General features: G+C 36.5%; 1 protein-coding gene and 1 long non-coding RNA gene across 22 annotated transcripts in view; one reads left to right on the top strand and one right to left on the bottom strand.

Moving 5' to 3' along the window:
* Positions 1-14,196, top strand: part of LOC124121883 (sodium/calcium exchanger 2-like) — a 207,098-nt gene that overhangs the window by 90,457 nt on the left and 102,445 nt on the right. For 17 of the 21 annotated variants that reach the window (XM_046484971.2, XM_048396519.1, XM_048396520.1 and 14 more), the window contains one exon: positions 10,458-10,490. The exons of the other annotated variants lie outside the window; for them this stretch is intronic. In XM_046484971.2, coding sequence (XP_046340927.1) covers positions 10,458-10,490 — 33 coding nt within the window. The remainder of the gene's footprint in view (positions 1-10,457; positions 10,491-14,196) is intronic. 21 annotated transcript variants of the gene reach the window in all.
* LOC124121886 lies at positions 13,134-13,577 on the bottom strand. The gene is made up of 2 exons (XR_006859098.2): positions 13,465-13,577; positions 13,134-13,176 (listed from the first exon to the last, which is right to left on the bottom strand). It is a non-coding gene; the product is annotated as an uncharacterized LOC124121886 (long non-coding RNA).

Below are 14,196 nucleotides of genomic sequence, written 5' to 3'. Positions count from 1 at the left end.
AAATAATGCATTTACAACTTAATTAGGTTTGTTGTACATAAAATAATGTAAGCTAACACATTCATAACGTCCAGCTTAAGCCTTACCAAGGAAGCGAAAATTTGACGATTTTCAGCAAATATAAGATTTAATAAGATCTACTTATCTATTTCTTTTTTTTTATGTTCATTGTTTACGTCGATCTAGTTTGAAAATTATATTTAAAAGAATTATGAATAGTATCTGTTTTCACCCATTTCCGGATAACAGCGGCTGTCCGCTCAGTAACATGAAGGAATACCTCTGTTTTCGAATGCTTCGAATGAGTAAAATGTTCGTCGAAGACTGACATATGACACATCGCTACATTTTATCTGCGTAACATCGCCCGGAGTCTTTTCCTAGCTATAACATACGATTTCATTGGATAAAAATTTGTATCTAATGACGCTTTCTTGCCAAAATCTCCTACAAGGTTCGTGATTGGTTATGACCTGAGGCAGCCAATCAAATTACAAATCCTTGTGTTGATGAATTTCAAATTTTGTCAAAATATTTTGGTTATTTCTGAACATTTTAAGCAGGAAATCGAGATCTATATTAAAAGTATGGAGCTTCATGGATGTATCATGCTAGGTTACAAGCTGTGATAAAGATTATTCATGCATATATTTTGGCATTGAAAATCGTGTCCGAGCTGAGAATTCGAGGTGATGAAAGCCGAGATGTCATTTGACAAACATTACACGCGATCGCAGGAAAAGATGGAAATAATAACTTAGCAGTAAGTTTGACAACTTTTAGCTATATATTTGTTGATTTTATTTATCACATTGTATAATATATTTAAAGATTTGCTTGAAACGTCTTTGTTTTGCTCTTTGACATGTTCTATGTGCACCCGTTGTCGAAGTGTGTGTCCGGGAATTATATTTTCAATAACATTGGGGGAATAATTTAGTAATCTACCGATAAGAAATGATAAATTGAAATGGAATACGTATTTCAGACATTGTGAGATGTGATAGATTTAATAAATTAAATCACAGGTAGGTTCTTAAAATTATAAACTATTTTGAAGTGACGAGGCCTAAGGCTTGGCCGGTTAACCGGCCTACTGTGTCTGGGGATTCGATGCTTCTTGGCCGGTTTGCCGGCCTACGGTGTTGAAAGAGTTAAAACACATTTAAAAAATGTGTCTGTGATAAAAGTTTATTAAAAACAAAACAAAGACGTATATATATACGTCTTTGAAAAAACGTATCGTGAACAATCGAGATACAACACCTCACAAATCGCGCACCGTATCGTATGGAGTGTATCGTGATGCATTGGTGTCCCGGGATATCGTTTCAGCTCTATATCAGGGTACTCTGGACTTGCCTCTGAAGCTGTGGCAAGATCATGGAGACCTTCATCCTCCCTTATATATGACAATAGATGAGAAAAGTTTGTCCAGTGGAGAAGACGACAAGGGATTATAACTAATACAATCCCCATCTCTATGGTAACAGACTTTCTACTACATCTACGTCAGGACAATAATTTCCGACAAGGGACGACAGAAGGTTACAGATCGGCACTTCACTCTGTACTTCAACATGGCAAACTCTCGATTGGAAACCATCCCATTCTAAACATACTATTGAGATCCTTCATACTAGAAGATGTTTGCACACCTTGTAACTTCCCCAAGGGGAATCTATCTGTTGTACTATCGGCACATTTAACAGAACCTTATGAGCCCCTTACTAAGGCAACTTTACTCCAAAATCCAGGAAAGCCTATAGCCATGGCGACAGCAGCGAGAGTCTTTGGACTATTCTAGTCTCACCCATGATCAACATTAGACCTCAATTATTCTAAGATCGCTCCCAGATTTTGTAGCCAAAATCAGTCTACCACCATGGGGTCGTTTGGCCATAGACACTTACCATTCCTGCCTTGGGGCCAACAGTGGATCACCCAGACAGACTTTTGTCCCATCAGGGGGTGGAAGGGAGGGCTGCGAGGATCCGAGGGTGTGAGGGTGTACACCCTTGATTATCCTGTCTTTTAGGTGTAGGATGGATTTGGAGCACCTTGAGTATCAACTGCTTCGAGAACTAGGTGCAGATGACCGGAAGTGACATCAGAACCGGAAATGATGCCAGCACTGGAAGTGACGTCAGCACAGGAAATAGCAGTACAACGTCCGTCTAATCAGGAAATGACGTCTTTGGTAGAAATAGACCATAAGAGACATCATTATCCAATAAAAGGGAAGTGACAAACAGGAAGAGACGTCGACGTAAAAACCAGAAGTGATGTCAGCACTGGAAATAGTGTCACAAATCCATTTTTATCCCCCCGGCATATAATGCAGAGGGATATAGCGATCAGCCAGTCTGTCTGTCTGTCCGTCTGTAATCATTTCCTTTTCCGGGGCAGAACTCGAAAACAATTCAGTGTATTTGATCGAAACTTGGCATATCTATCAGTCACATACTGTAGTTGTGCCTTTTGCTATTTAGGAATTTTAGAAATTTTTATTTTTTTACGTTTACATGGCAACAAGTTGGACTTAGGTTCTATAAGGGTGGTGTTCGTTTCCGGAGCGTAACTCAAAAACTGTTAAATACTTTCTTACAAAACTTTGCATGTTTACCAGGCACATACTGAAATGGTGCCTTTTGCTATTTAGGAATTTTATAACTTTTTATTTTTTACGTTTCCATGGCAACAAGTTGGATTTAAGTTTTCATATAGGGTGGGTTCACTTATGGAGTATAACAAATAATCTGTTAAATATTTCCTTGCCAAACATTGCATGTCTATATATATAAAGTACATACTGAACTTGTGCCATTTGATATTAAGGAGTTTTAGAAATGTTTATTTTAGAATTTCCATTGCAGCTATTTTTACATGTGCTAGGAGAAATGTTGGGTCAGTTACCTGGTTTGGGACCATAACGTGTTAAAATGGGTGGGGGATACAGATGACATCGTTGACTATACGCTTGTTTAGTTATTGTTTCTTGTAATTTGTCATTTGTTTGCATAAAAAAAACCCCACAGAAACACACTTTTTACTTTCCATTTCATATGGATGCGACCATGGTGGATCTTTTGTTGGTAAACAATGTATGCTTCTTAAAGAACATTCAACTCTTGACTCATTACATACAGAATTGCACATTTACTTGTGGTAACTTTACAGACAGCTGCCAGGGGGGATATGTCATCTTTCTGATGACTCTTGTTAACCCTCTGGATGCCGAGTTTTATTTTCTGAAGCACATTTCCTAAGATCGGAAAAGTGAAGGTTGTGCGAGAATTGCGCTCACGCGGCACTGGATATACCTCTGGCTATAAAGTTGTGCAGAGGTGGAGAATATTAAACTGGAGAAATAAAGTAAAGAGTTTAATATCCTGTGATCACAATATTGAAAAAAGAATGAACACATTGATTATGTAAGAGAGAAATAATTCGTAAATTGTTTGTGACAAACGCACACCTGGCGAATTGTTAGATATCACTGTTCATTGTATCAAACGACATAAAAAACAATTCCAAGACAATACTTTCAGAAATGTGTGCATATATTTTAACTAAAAATATTATCCATTTTGTTAAAGTAATATATTCAGTTTTAGTTATAAAATAAAATGAAACGGCTATTCATGGACATTTGTTATATGAACTTATAATATTGACTATTACACATCCCAAGAAATACGCACGTAGCAGTCTTTATATTTGTGGAATATTGTGAAATTATTCTAAAAACATGCTAGAATCTATAAATGTATTATAAAAGAAAAAGTCCTTTAACTGTCCCAAATTTACTCTGAACAAAACACTGAAAATAAATATTTAGTATTTTTTATATATGTATATACAACACGCACTTGCATATATCCTATCATATTCAGCAAAGCTTTAAATAAATTTAATGCTATTTTGAAAAAGTTTTGTCACGCCCATTTTCGTGCACCTCTTGGTGATTATTGCTGATCAACAATATCTATTGAAGAATCACGTGGGACACAATTATTATAGTGAAAAGAAAATCATCACCGTCTGCATGACAGATACATGAATCGTATCGCTTCATATTCAGTGTAACATCGAATGGTGATCCTTGCATATCAACAAAAGTTCAAATAAAAGATACTGAGAAACTTTCATGTGGCATGTTGATTCATCGTCTACAGTTTTTTGGGTTACAGGAGCATGCAAGGTCAAACGGATTAAATAATACGCCAGTTATATCGTGAAATTCCCATTAAATCAGCAGTAGAAATTGGCACTAGTCCTATAGTCCTTGCCAAACTGCCCACTAGCTAAGGTATCATAAGGACTTGTAGACATTTGCCCTTTTTAAGGGTTTTGCTAATTGTTATTTTAAGGACTAGTGGATGAAAACTGTTTGTTTCCAACGCTGTTATTTCATATTAGTTGTGATTACTGATACTATCTAGTGATTTGTAGTTTATTCTGTATGCGACAGGCAAAATATTTCCAAATTTATTGTAATTGTTTTGTTACGAAAGATGATCAGCAGACTACCCTTGTCTGTGACATCACATCCGTTTACCTTTGCACGTACTGAAATATTGCTATTAGAATTCACGATTTTTATTTTTTATTTTCTCTTGTCATATTAAATGGAAAATGACAAATGAAACGTTCTTCGATTGTGAAGATATCAACTCCCGCTGAGGCATATATGTGAAGCAATGTAAACTTTGTTGATATCAAATAGAAATAAGTTTTATTAAGGTCGGGCGAAGCACGCCTTGTTTGTTTTCGTACGTCTGCTTACATCATTACACAGGTTTTATATTTTCGTACATCGTAAATATTGAAACCAAAACTTAAAATTAGGAATGGTGAATATTTATTGTTTCCTACAAATTTTATAACATGGCACGTTAGATTAACCCGAATGTTCGTGTTTCTGGAACTGACATGATGATGTGAAGTTTTTTTTCTTTTTCTATGTAATGTTTAACTCTTTCAACACCGTAGGCCGGTATACCGGCCAAGAAGCATTGAGTCCCCAGACACCGTAGGCCGGTATACCGGCCAAGCCATAGTCACGTCAAAATAGTATATATTTTTATGGACCTACCTGTAATATCATTCATTTATTAAAACTATCACATTTCACAATGTCTGAAATACGTATTCCATTTCAATTTATCATTTTTTATCAATAAACTAAAAATTTATTCACTATTTCCCACAAAGTTATTGAAAATAAAATTCTCAGACACAATTTTCTACAGCGGGTCCACATCAAACATGTCAAAGAGCAAAATAAAGACGTTTTAAACAAATCTTTAAATAAATTATACAAAGTAATAAATAAAATCAACAAAAATATAGCTAAAAGTAATCAAACTTACATCTAAGTTATTATTTCCATATTTCCGTGCGATCTCGGCTTTCGTCGGCTTTCGTCGCCTTGAATTCTCAGCTCAGGCACGATGTTTAATGCAAAAATATATGCATGAAAAATCTTTGTCACAGCTCGTAACCTTGCTCGATACATTCACGAAGTTCCATATTTTTAATATGTATCGTGATTTCCTGCTTAAAACGTTCAGGATAACACAATTTAACAAAAATCTTTCGTCAACTTCTGAAAATGATCAAACACAAACTTGGTATCACAGCTGTAATTTGATTGGCTGCCTTAGGTCACGTGCTCAAATTTGACCAATCATGAACCTTGTATCAGATTTCGGCAAGAAAGCGTCATTAGAAACCAATTTTAATCCAATGAAATCGCTTGTTATAACTACGAAAAACTCCAGGCGATGTTACAAGCGTGTAGATGAAAGAATAAGCTTTCTAGCGATGGGTCACATGCCAGTCTGCGACGAATGTTTTAATCATACGAAACCTCGAAAACGGGGGTATTTCTTCATGTTTTGTGATTGTGGGTTCGAATCCCAGTTCGCCCCAATTATGTTTCTAGGTTTGTCAGCACCATACCCGTGCTCGTGGGTTTCACCAAAGTGGTAAACGTCTGAGACCTGCATCACTTCGGGCTTTCCTCCCACATAAAGCTGACACGCCGCGATATAACTGGAATACTGTTAAAAGCGGTGTTTAACCCAACTCACTCACTCTTCATGTTACTGAGCGGACAGCTGCTGTTATCGGGAAATGGGAGATGAGCAGATACTATTTATAATTCTTTTTAAAATGATATTCCAATTACGTAAACAATGAAAATAAAACAGAAATAGGTTAGTTGATTTTATGGAATCTTATATTTGCCGAAAATCGTCAAGTTTTCGCTTCCTTGGTCCTTAATCTGGACGTTAACAACGTGTTAGCTTACATTTTTTTCATTTACAACGAACTTAATTCAGTTGTAAATTCATTATTTTAAACAATGTGAAAAACATAACTTTCATATTTATAAACACTAGGATCAGACCTTTCAAATGGTGTATAACATGTAGTAGCAAAGATATTTTACAAGCAGATATTTTCTTTGATAAATGTTGGCTTCATCTATCACACAAGAGTCTCTGGGAATTCGGTGTCCCAGCAGTAAACTCTACTGGTTGACTGGTGTCGAAAGAGTTAAACAATAAATTTACTGAAATGGTTCATAATTTACCATTGCGTTGTTATTTGCATATAAAGAACATAGAATTTGTACGCTGTTAAAATAAAGATATCGGCATGATTGAAAACATCAGGATATTTTTATATAGTAATGTGTAGTTTTCTATTAGGCATAAATATGCAGAATATTTCTTCAATTGGCCCTTGTTTAATGAAGCACACCGACTGTTTGAAATTAGTTCACCCTCTTTACAGCGCCTTATGCTAAAACAATTCAGCAGGCTAATGGTTAAGAATGTCGAGTTTTTAGATATTGCCAATTCAAAACTTGGGTTAATTATCTTGGATCTAAAATAGTAGTAAGTAGGACAGATATTTGATATTTCAGTTCATAGATCTGACAAGAATGTGGACATAACACCGTGTCTTTCCCACATTATTTCCGGGTTTGTAAGATTCTGTTGTCTGACATGTGCCTACTTCATACCAGAGAGCTGGTGGGCTAGTGTCTGTAGTCAGACCATGTGTGTACTTCATGACAAGGACCTGGTGGGCAGGCCTCAGTTGTCAGACATGTGCATGCTTCATGATAAGGACCTGGTGGGTTAGTCTCTGTTGTCAGACATGTGCATACTTAATGACAAAGACCGAGCATGGATCGATGTTTATGATCTCAATCACTGGATTGTCTGGTCCAGATTATTTACAGACCGCCGTCATATAGCTGTAATATTGCAACGACAACTAACAGACAAAACAGACTTGTGAGTACTTCATGACAGAGACCTGGTGAGCTAGTGTCTGTTGTCAGACCATATGTGTACTTCATGACAAGGACCTGGTGGGCAATCCTCTGTTGTCAGACCATGTGTGTACAACATGACAAGAACCTGGTGGGCTAGTCTCTGTTGTCAGACCATGTGTGTAAGTCATGACCGGGACCTGGTGGGCTAATATCTGTTGTCAGACCATGTGGATATGACATGACAAAAACCTGGTGGGCTAGTGTCTGTTGTCAGACATGTGCATACTTCATAAAAAGGACCTGGAGGGCTAGTGTCTCTTGTCAGACATGTGTGTACTTCATAGAAAGGACCTGGTGGGCGAGCATCAGTTGTCAGACTGTGTATGCACTTCATGACAAGGTCCTGGTGGGCTAGTGTCTGTTGTCAGATCATGTGTGTACCTCATGGCAAGGACCTCGTGGGCTAGTCTCTTTTGTCAGACGTGTGTACTTCGGGACAGGGACCTGGTGGGTTAAGCGTCTGTTGTCAGATCATGTGTGTACATCATACCAGTGTACTGACTTTGCATTCTGTTAGGATACATACACTTGACCCATTTACAACCTTAGCCTCTTATCAGAAGTGATGTCACCATCGCCTTCTCTGTTATTTTTAACCCATCACATAGGGTCTCTCACCTATAAGCTTGAGATAATGACCAGTCAAAATGACACTTTCAAAGAAGGGTTTGTTCAAAATTTCTGGCACTGTATGAGTGAGCCCTTCATATGTTTCAAAGAATCAGAAAAAAATTCATCTGGAAGAGAATGTGTTCCTGAATGATAAGACAGGGGAGGGAAGTCATTATACTACCAGGTGTTTTTAGTTGTATTTGACATAGCATGCAACAAGTCAAGTCAACTACTTATCATACTGCCACTTGTTCACTCTCAGAGAACAGTATAATTTGATTTGATGGCTCTTTTCGGCATTGTGTCATTTGCACCCAACTTGAAACGAAGCTATAGTGGCGATTGGGTCCAGGATATATATCACAACAGAATGGATAATACATTGGATTATTGGTGATGGGTTTTGTTATTTATCATATCACTCATTCAGTTTGGAAGGTAATATTGCTATTAGCAGCTTAGAGTACATTCATTCATTCACTCAGATCATTCAATCACCAGTGTATGTAGTAACATTTCTCACATCCCATGTGTCAAATTTTTTAGCAAAGCAAGCTATTTATGGTGAAGTGATTGAAATGTGTTGCAATGTTTTTGCTCAATGAAGGGCTTAACCTTACTGCTGCTTTCACAGGTTGTTTTCATATTGTGAAGGTAAGCATCCAGTGGTTGATGTTACATGATGTTAGTTTGGGCAATTTATCTACTGTATATTGTCAGATCAGACACTGATCAATTAAACCAACTCTTTCAGATTTCTTCTTCTTGCGCAATGTAGTGAGTGAATGGGAAATCCATATTTTTGATTGGGTACATGTCAGTGTGAGAAGTGCTTCTGCGTTCCTTGCTTAGAGCCCTGTATTCTAGATAAACAACAGTGCTATACCTTCACTTATAGACAGGGACTGACAATTTGTTGTCTTAGCTCAGCTGGAACAGGAAAATTCATATGACCTTGGTTTTTTTTCTGTCTTGTTTGTAAACTATGTTTTGTTTTCCAAAATACCACTTTGCTCATCTGGTCCCAATTAGAAGCAAGCAACCTACTTGGCCTTGCAAATTGCCATAGTTTTGACTTTGACATCATGCCAAGTAATGACAAGAACATGGACAAGTTTGCAATACTATTACAATAGGTTTGAGTGCCTTTCAGTGCTCCAGATAAGCTGCATTCTTGTATAAAATATGTAAAATAAGTCACTATTACACATTGATTTGAGCTGCTTGTGTACAAATATGCATGAATAAATAGTCACTTAGTTCTCAAAACATAATCTAGAGCCCTGATAAAATGATTGATTGATCACCAGTTGAGCACAGTGAGTATGTATTGCTTTGTTTTGAGTCAGCAGGCTTGCTGAGGTTCTAAACTATGTATAGAAAATCTCCTCAGAGTGAAGTAGAGGCAACTTCTTGAGGCAAGGGAGTTAGCTGACTGTCAAATTCCAGTTTCCACCCTTGCCGATCTAAGCTGAAATGTCTGGGCTTGATCGGAGCGCCTCCAATGGCTATTACAAGTTATGTCCCTTCTATGTCCCACCTATTGACCAATTAGATTCCACCTCTCATATCACTTTCATTTGCTTCAAATTAAATGGTGTCGCTCAGTGAAGACAATCTGATCAAGAATGAAGACCTATGTCGTAATGAAACAGGTCTCACTTTGCGGAGTGCACCAAATCACGTGGACACCTTGATTAAAAACATGACAAGATTTGGAAAATATCTGTTGACGCTATCTGTACACATGTTTTGCAAATCATGCAATCACCCAAAATCTGTACGGCAGTTTACTAACTGGATGTCGAAGTCGTTTTGCGATTTTGATTGGACTATTCATAGACTCGTTAGTCAAGCCAAAATATAACTCCATAATTCAAGCCCAGTTCGGCAAGGGTGGAGACTGGACTTTTATAGTCCGTTAACTCCCTTGCCTCGGTGCAGATTGTCATAAAAATGTAAGTCCTGGTTTAACTATGGTTGTTTAGCATATTGATGACATGGAGCTAATTTAATTTCTTTGTTCTATATTGAATATAGCTTTCTTTCAGATCCTGTTAGCATCTCTTTATTCTGCAGATTATGTTACTGGATCATGTTTCCTGCTTCGGATCTGTTTAGAAACAATGCAGGGTTATCAATGAAACAGTTAGTAAGCATGTGATAACTTAAATGAAATTTAAGTCATTAGAAGTATGGTCCTCTTGGCTTTCAAGTTCGATAGTTGTTCTCACAGCAGTTACATTCAAAATATCCATGTCTGATGTTGAAGCTAAAGGGAAGAGCCTATTAAATGATGGAGCCTCTCCTGTTACAGTAACAGCATGGCTACACTCAATTTTCCTCTCAATCTGACTTTGCTTTGTTTCTCCATATGGGTTTCCCAGGATGTTTGTCATGCTATATTGTTCAATACTGTGTAAGATGTTGTTTGTATCTTTTATTTGTCTATAATGGTAAAGATAGTCAAAAGCTGTGTTTTTTTCAGTGTTGTCAGCATAAATTCAATGTCTAAAGGGAGGTAAGTTTAACTGATAATGTGAAGTGCATTCTGTGTGCTACTCACTTCATCTTTGCTTCATTAATTTCACAGACATGCTAGATGTATGCTTTATTTGCTTATCAGAACATAGTTTATTGTTTACTGGTAATTAATTTCACAGACATGCTAGATGTATGCTTTATTTGCTTATCAGAACATAGTTTATTGTTTACCGGTAATCGAATTGGTAAAACACCTGTTGAGTTTAAGGATTTGTGTCAGAACAAAATACACATATTTCATCAAAGACATATATACATGATATACGTCTTTGTCTTTGATTTCATGTATTAGCATTATGTCCTATTATTAAATACTGTCTTCTGTGACACAGTGACTATTTGACTAAGTTCAAGGAGAGGTTTGTCATAAAGGAATCCATAAGGTATAATAGCATATATCTATTATTTCTGTGGAATGACATTTCTTGTAAATCATCAATGTGGAGGCATGGTGTATATCATGCTTGCTTGTTGGTACATTTCTGGATGTGTTGAAGTACAACTGGGAGTATATGAAACATTGATGCATTGATATATGCGGTACGGTAATTCACATATTTTGTTAATTATAGATTGCATGAACTGTTTATTCGTGTCACGTAGATAGCTTCTCATCTCCTTAGTATTGTATTGGAAGTCAGTTTGTTGGATCTATCCAGCATGTTTTGTTTATACAGTTACTGGAACACATAGATTTTGCCAGTTTCTAACGTCAGTGATTTTAGGAGATAATAGAATAAAACAGAATTAATGAATGAGTGGGTAAATATTGCTTTGTGTTGAGTCAGTAAGTTTACTCTGAGGTTCTGGACGTAAATGTGACCTAAATATTGGAGCCCACAGTACATTGCATTATGTTGGAATGTATTGTATTAGTTCTGACTTCACATTCACCACTGGCATCAAAGATTTCAAGTATCAATTAGTGATAGTATGCTATCTTTGCTTTAGTGACTACTCAATTTCTGAACTCAGAAATGTTTTGCACTAATAATTGTGCACAGCTGATTTTATGACTATACATCAAATATATACTCTTTCTTCTCAACTTAAATATGCATATTGACACAATCCTAGTGACTTCTAGACTTCTTATGAACAATTAACCTTCTGACGTTCTGTTCATCTATTCCGTGTAACCTCCATGTTGTCACATAGCATATGAGTGTTTGTGCATGTATTCTGTCTGTTTTATGTGCTATTAATGTCTTTGCATGTTGGATTTCACAGTCATGGTTTTCACACACAGAGCTAGGTTTTTGCTTTTATTGCATTGTCAACATAACCCTCAGCACCATACTATTGATGGAACTGGTCAAAGCAATTGTGTCATCAAAATTGTTCACAGGATTAGAAACAAAAATGTATGCTCTGTTATTATTAATGTTTCTCGGGCACATTTATCTCAAAAGTGAGAAGGGATGTAGCATTTCTATAAAAAAGAAGAAGTTTTTATTGAAAACAAAAGTGATCAACACTTTTTACTTTTTTAACACCAAGAATACCAACAGCACACTTTGAACCTGGCTCTTTAATATATTGTCAGTTGTCAAGCATGTTATTTTATGGATAACAATAAACTTCAATATGAAGTGGGTAATTCTAAAAAAACATATTTTTTGTATTGGTATTATAAATGAATGCTCAGAATAGATAGTGATGCGCTGACGTCCGAGAAACATGTCCTGTCTTTTTTAGTGTAACCAAGCCTGCCATGTGCTTGTAAATCATCCAACAGCATCAGCATCATCCTTTTATTTTTAACATATATCTTCTCTTGAAGTGCTTGATAGATTCATGTGAAATTACAAAATATTGACAGTTATTGGACACCTGGTAGAAGTGCTTGATAGATTCATGTGAAATTACAAAATATTGACAGTTGTTGGACACCAGGTAGCCATCTTCTCTTAAAAAAGACCCATCTTGACAGAACTGTTGAACTGAATATTTAATGTTTCATGTAAGCATTGGCTGCAAAAAAGCAAAAAAACACTTTGTACACATGAGGAGTAGCTAATTATTTTTCAACAATCCCCTCAGAGGTCCACACACTTCTGTCAGTGATGCTGGACTGCCTGGATCCAACTGGTGCAGAAGGCGTCCTCCTGATGGTGTAAAAGACTTTGTCTTCTTCTTTGGAAAGTTTCAGGAGCATTTAGATGTTTCCATTGCTTTTACTGTTGTTCAGGCCCTGACTAATAGTGGTGAACCCAAGACTCATCCATGGTTACAAGACGCTGTGCCTGCTTGACTTTAAAACATTGTAACTTCTCACGAGAGATGAAGAACCTTGGAACCCAGCAGGCTAAATAGAAGTTATCACCCGGGTGTATTTTGGGATGGTAAATATCCTGTATTAGGAATAAACATTGTATTTAGCGAGCCTTGGCGAGCTTGGTTCATAGTGTTTATTCCTAATACAGGATATTTACCATTCCCAAACACACAAACGTGATAACCTCTTTATCATATAATGTCATTCTTCAATTCTGTGCTCAAAAATCGCTTCCCATCTCTCACAAACATTATCTACTTGCAATTTTTCCTTGAATGTGCGCATCAATATATGTGTAACCGATTTTAGTGTGGAGGCAACATTAAAAGTCCAAGACACTGGTTACGGGGTGAGAACGTTTTATTCCCGGTCAATTAAACACACCCTGAAACAATATATCATTCAATATATACAGCGTCATACAATATACCGCGTCATACAATATACCTGAGGCTTAAAAACAGTCCGTTATTAGGTGAAACATAAATGACAGATCGTATGACAATACAACAAGGGGAGATAACTCCTTGATTAACTCATACATGTGTATCTTCAAAATATCTTCAAATTAAATATGACACAGACGTCTTAATGCAATACGCATATCAAATAGAATAGATGTGATACTCAGTATCACATAAACATACGGGATGCAAAATAGCATAGTTCCTACCCGGTGTATGGCACTAGGGTGCACACGACGTTCACCAAGCTCCGCCAAGCCAGATATACCAAGCGTACCTAAAATCCGTGTAAACAATATGCAACATTAATTCTACAGTAACTACAAATGAACATAGCTATTATCATTACCAACATCTGGAACACATCAAAACAACTTAGGCTAAAATCACATTCGTACTTACATTCACATATACACTATTCTTCCTCTCCTATATGAAATCAGTCAATCAAACACTCAAACATGCAACAATTCACTCATAGGGAAAATATAATTACCTGAATGAATTATATGAGTTATTTGTATTGATTCTATACTCTGAAATGCACTAAAACCGGACTGAAGTGTTATTTACATTTAGGTTAGATTTACCATTATTAAGGTTGAATTTACTTGTTTTATTTATATCCACACAATACAAATATAACATATCAAGTGTACACACTCATAAACCAATGTAAGAGATTAAACTAACCTGTGAGGTATTTGCATTTGTTTATGACTCAATGGTATTACAATCCTGATGGTGCAAAGAGTGACTGTGAAGTGCAGCTTTGAATTAGGAAAGAGGGCAAGAGTTTGAATGATCCAATGGGTGTTCATTAAATCAGGCCACGTAATAATGTGGTAGCCCTACCTATCTACCTTGAATCATATTAGAATGAAACTAACTATAGAGCTAATAATAGACTCAACCTTCTGTGTCCTTATAATTATAGCCTG

Source organism: Haliotis rufescens, unplaced genomic scaffold, assembly GCF_023055435.1.
Source record: "Haliotis rufescens isolate VD_foot unplaced genomic scaffold, xgHalRufe1.0.p SCAF_1, whole genome shotgun sequence".
Classification (NCBI taxonomy): domain Eukaryota; kingdom Metazoa; phylum Mollusca; class Gastropoda; order Lepetellida; family Haliotidae; genus Haliotis; species Haliotis rufescens.
Note: the sequence above shows the minus strand (reverse complement) of the source record. Positions and strands in the feature narration are given on the sequence as shown.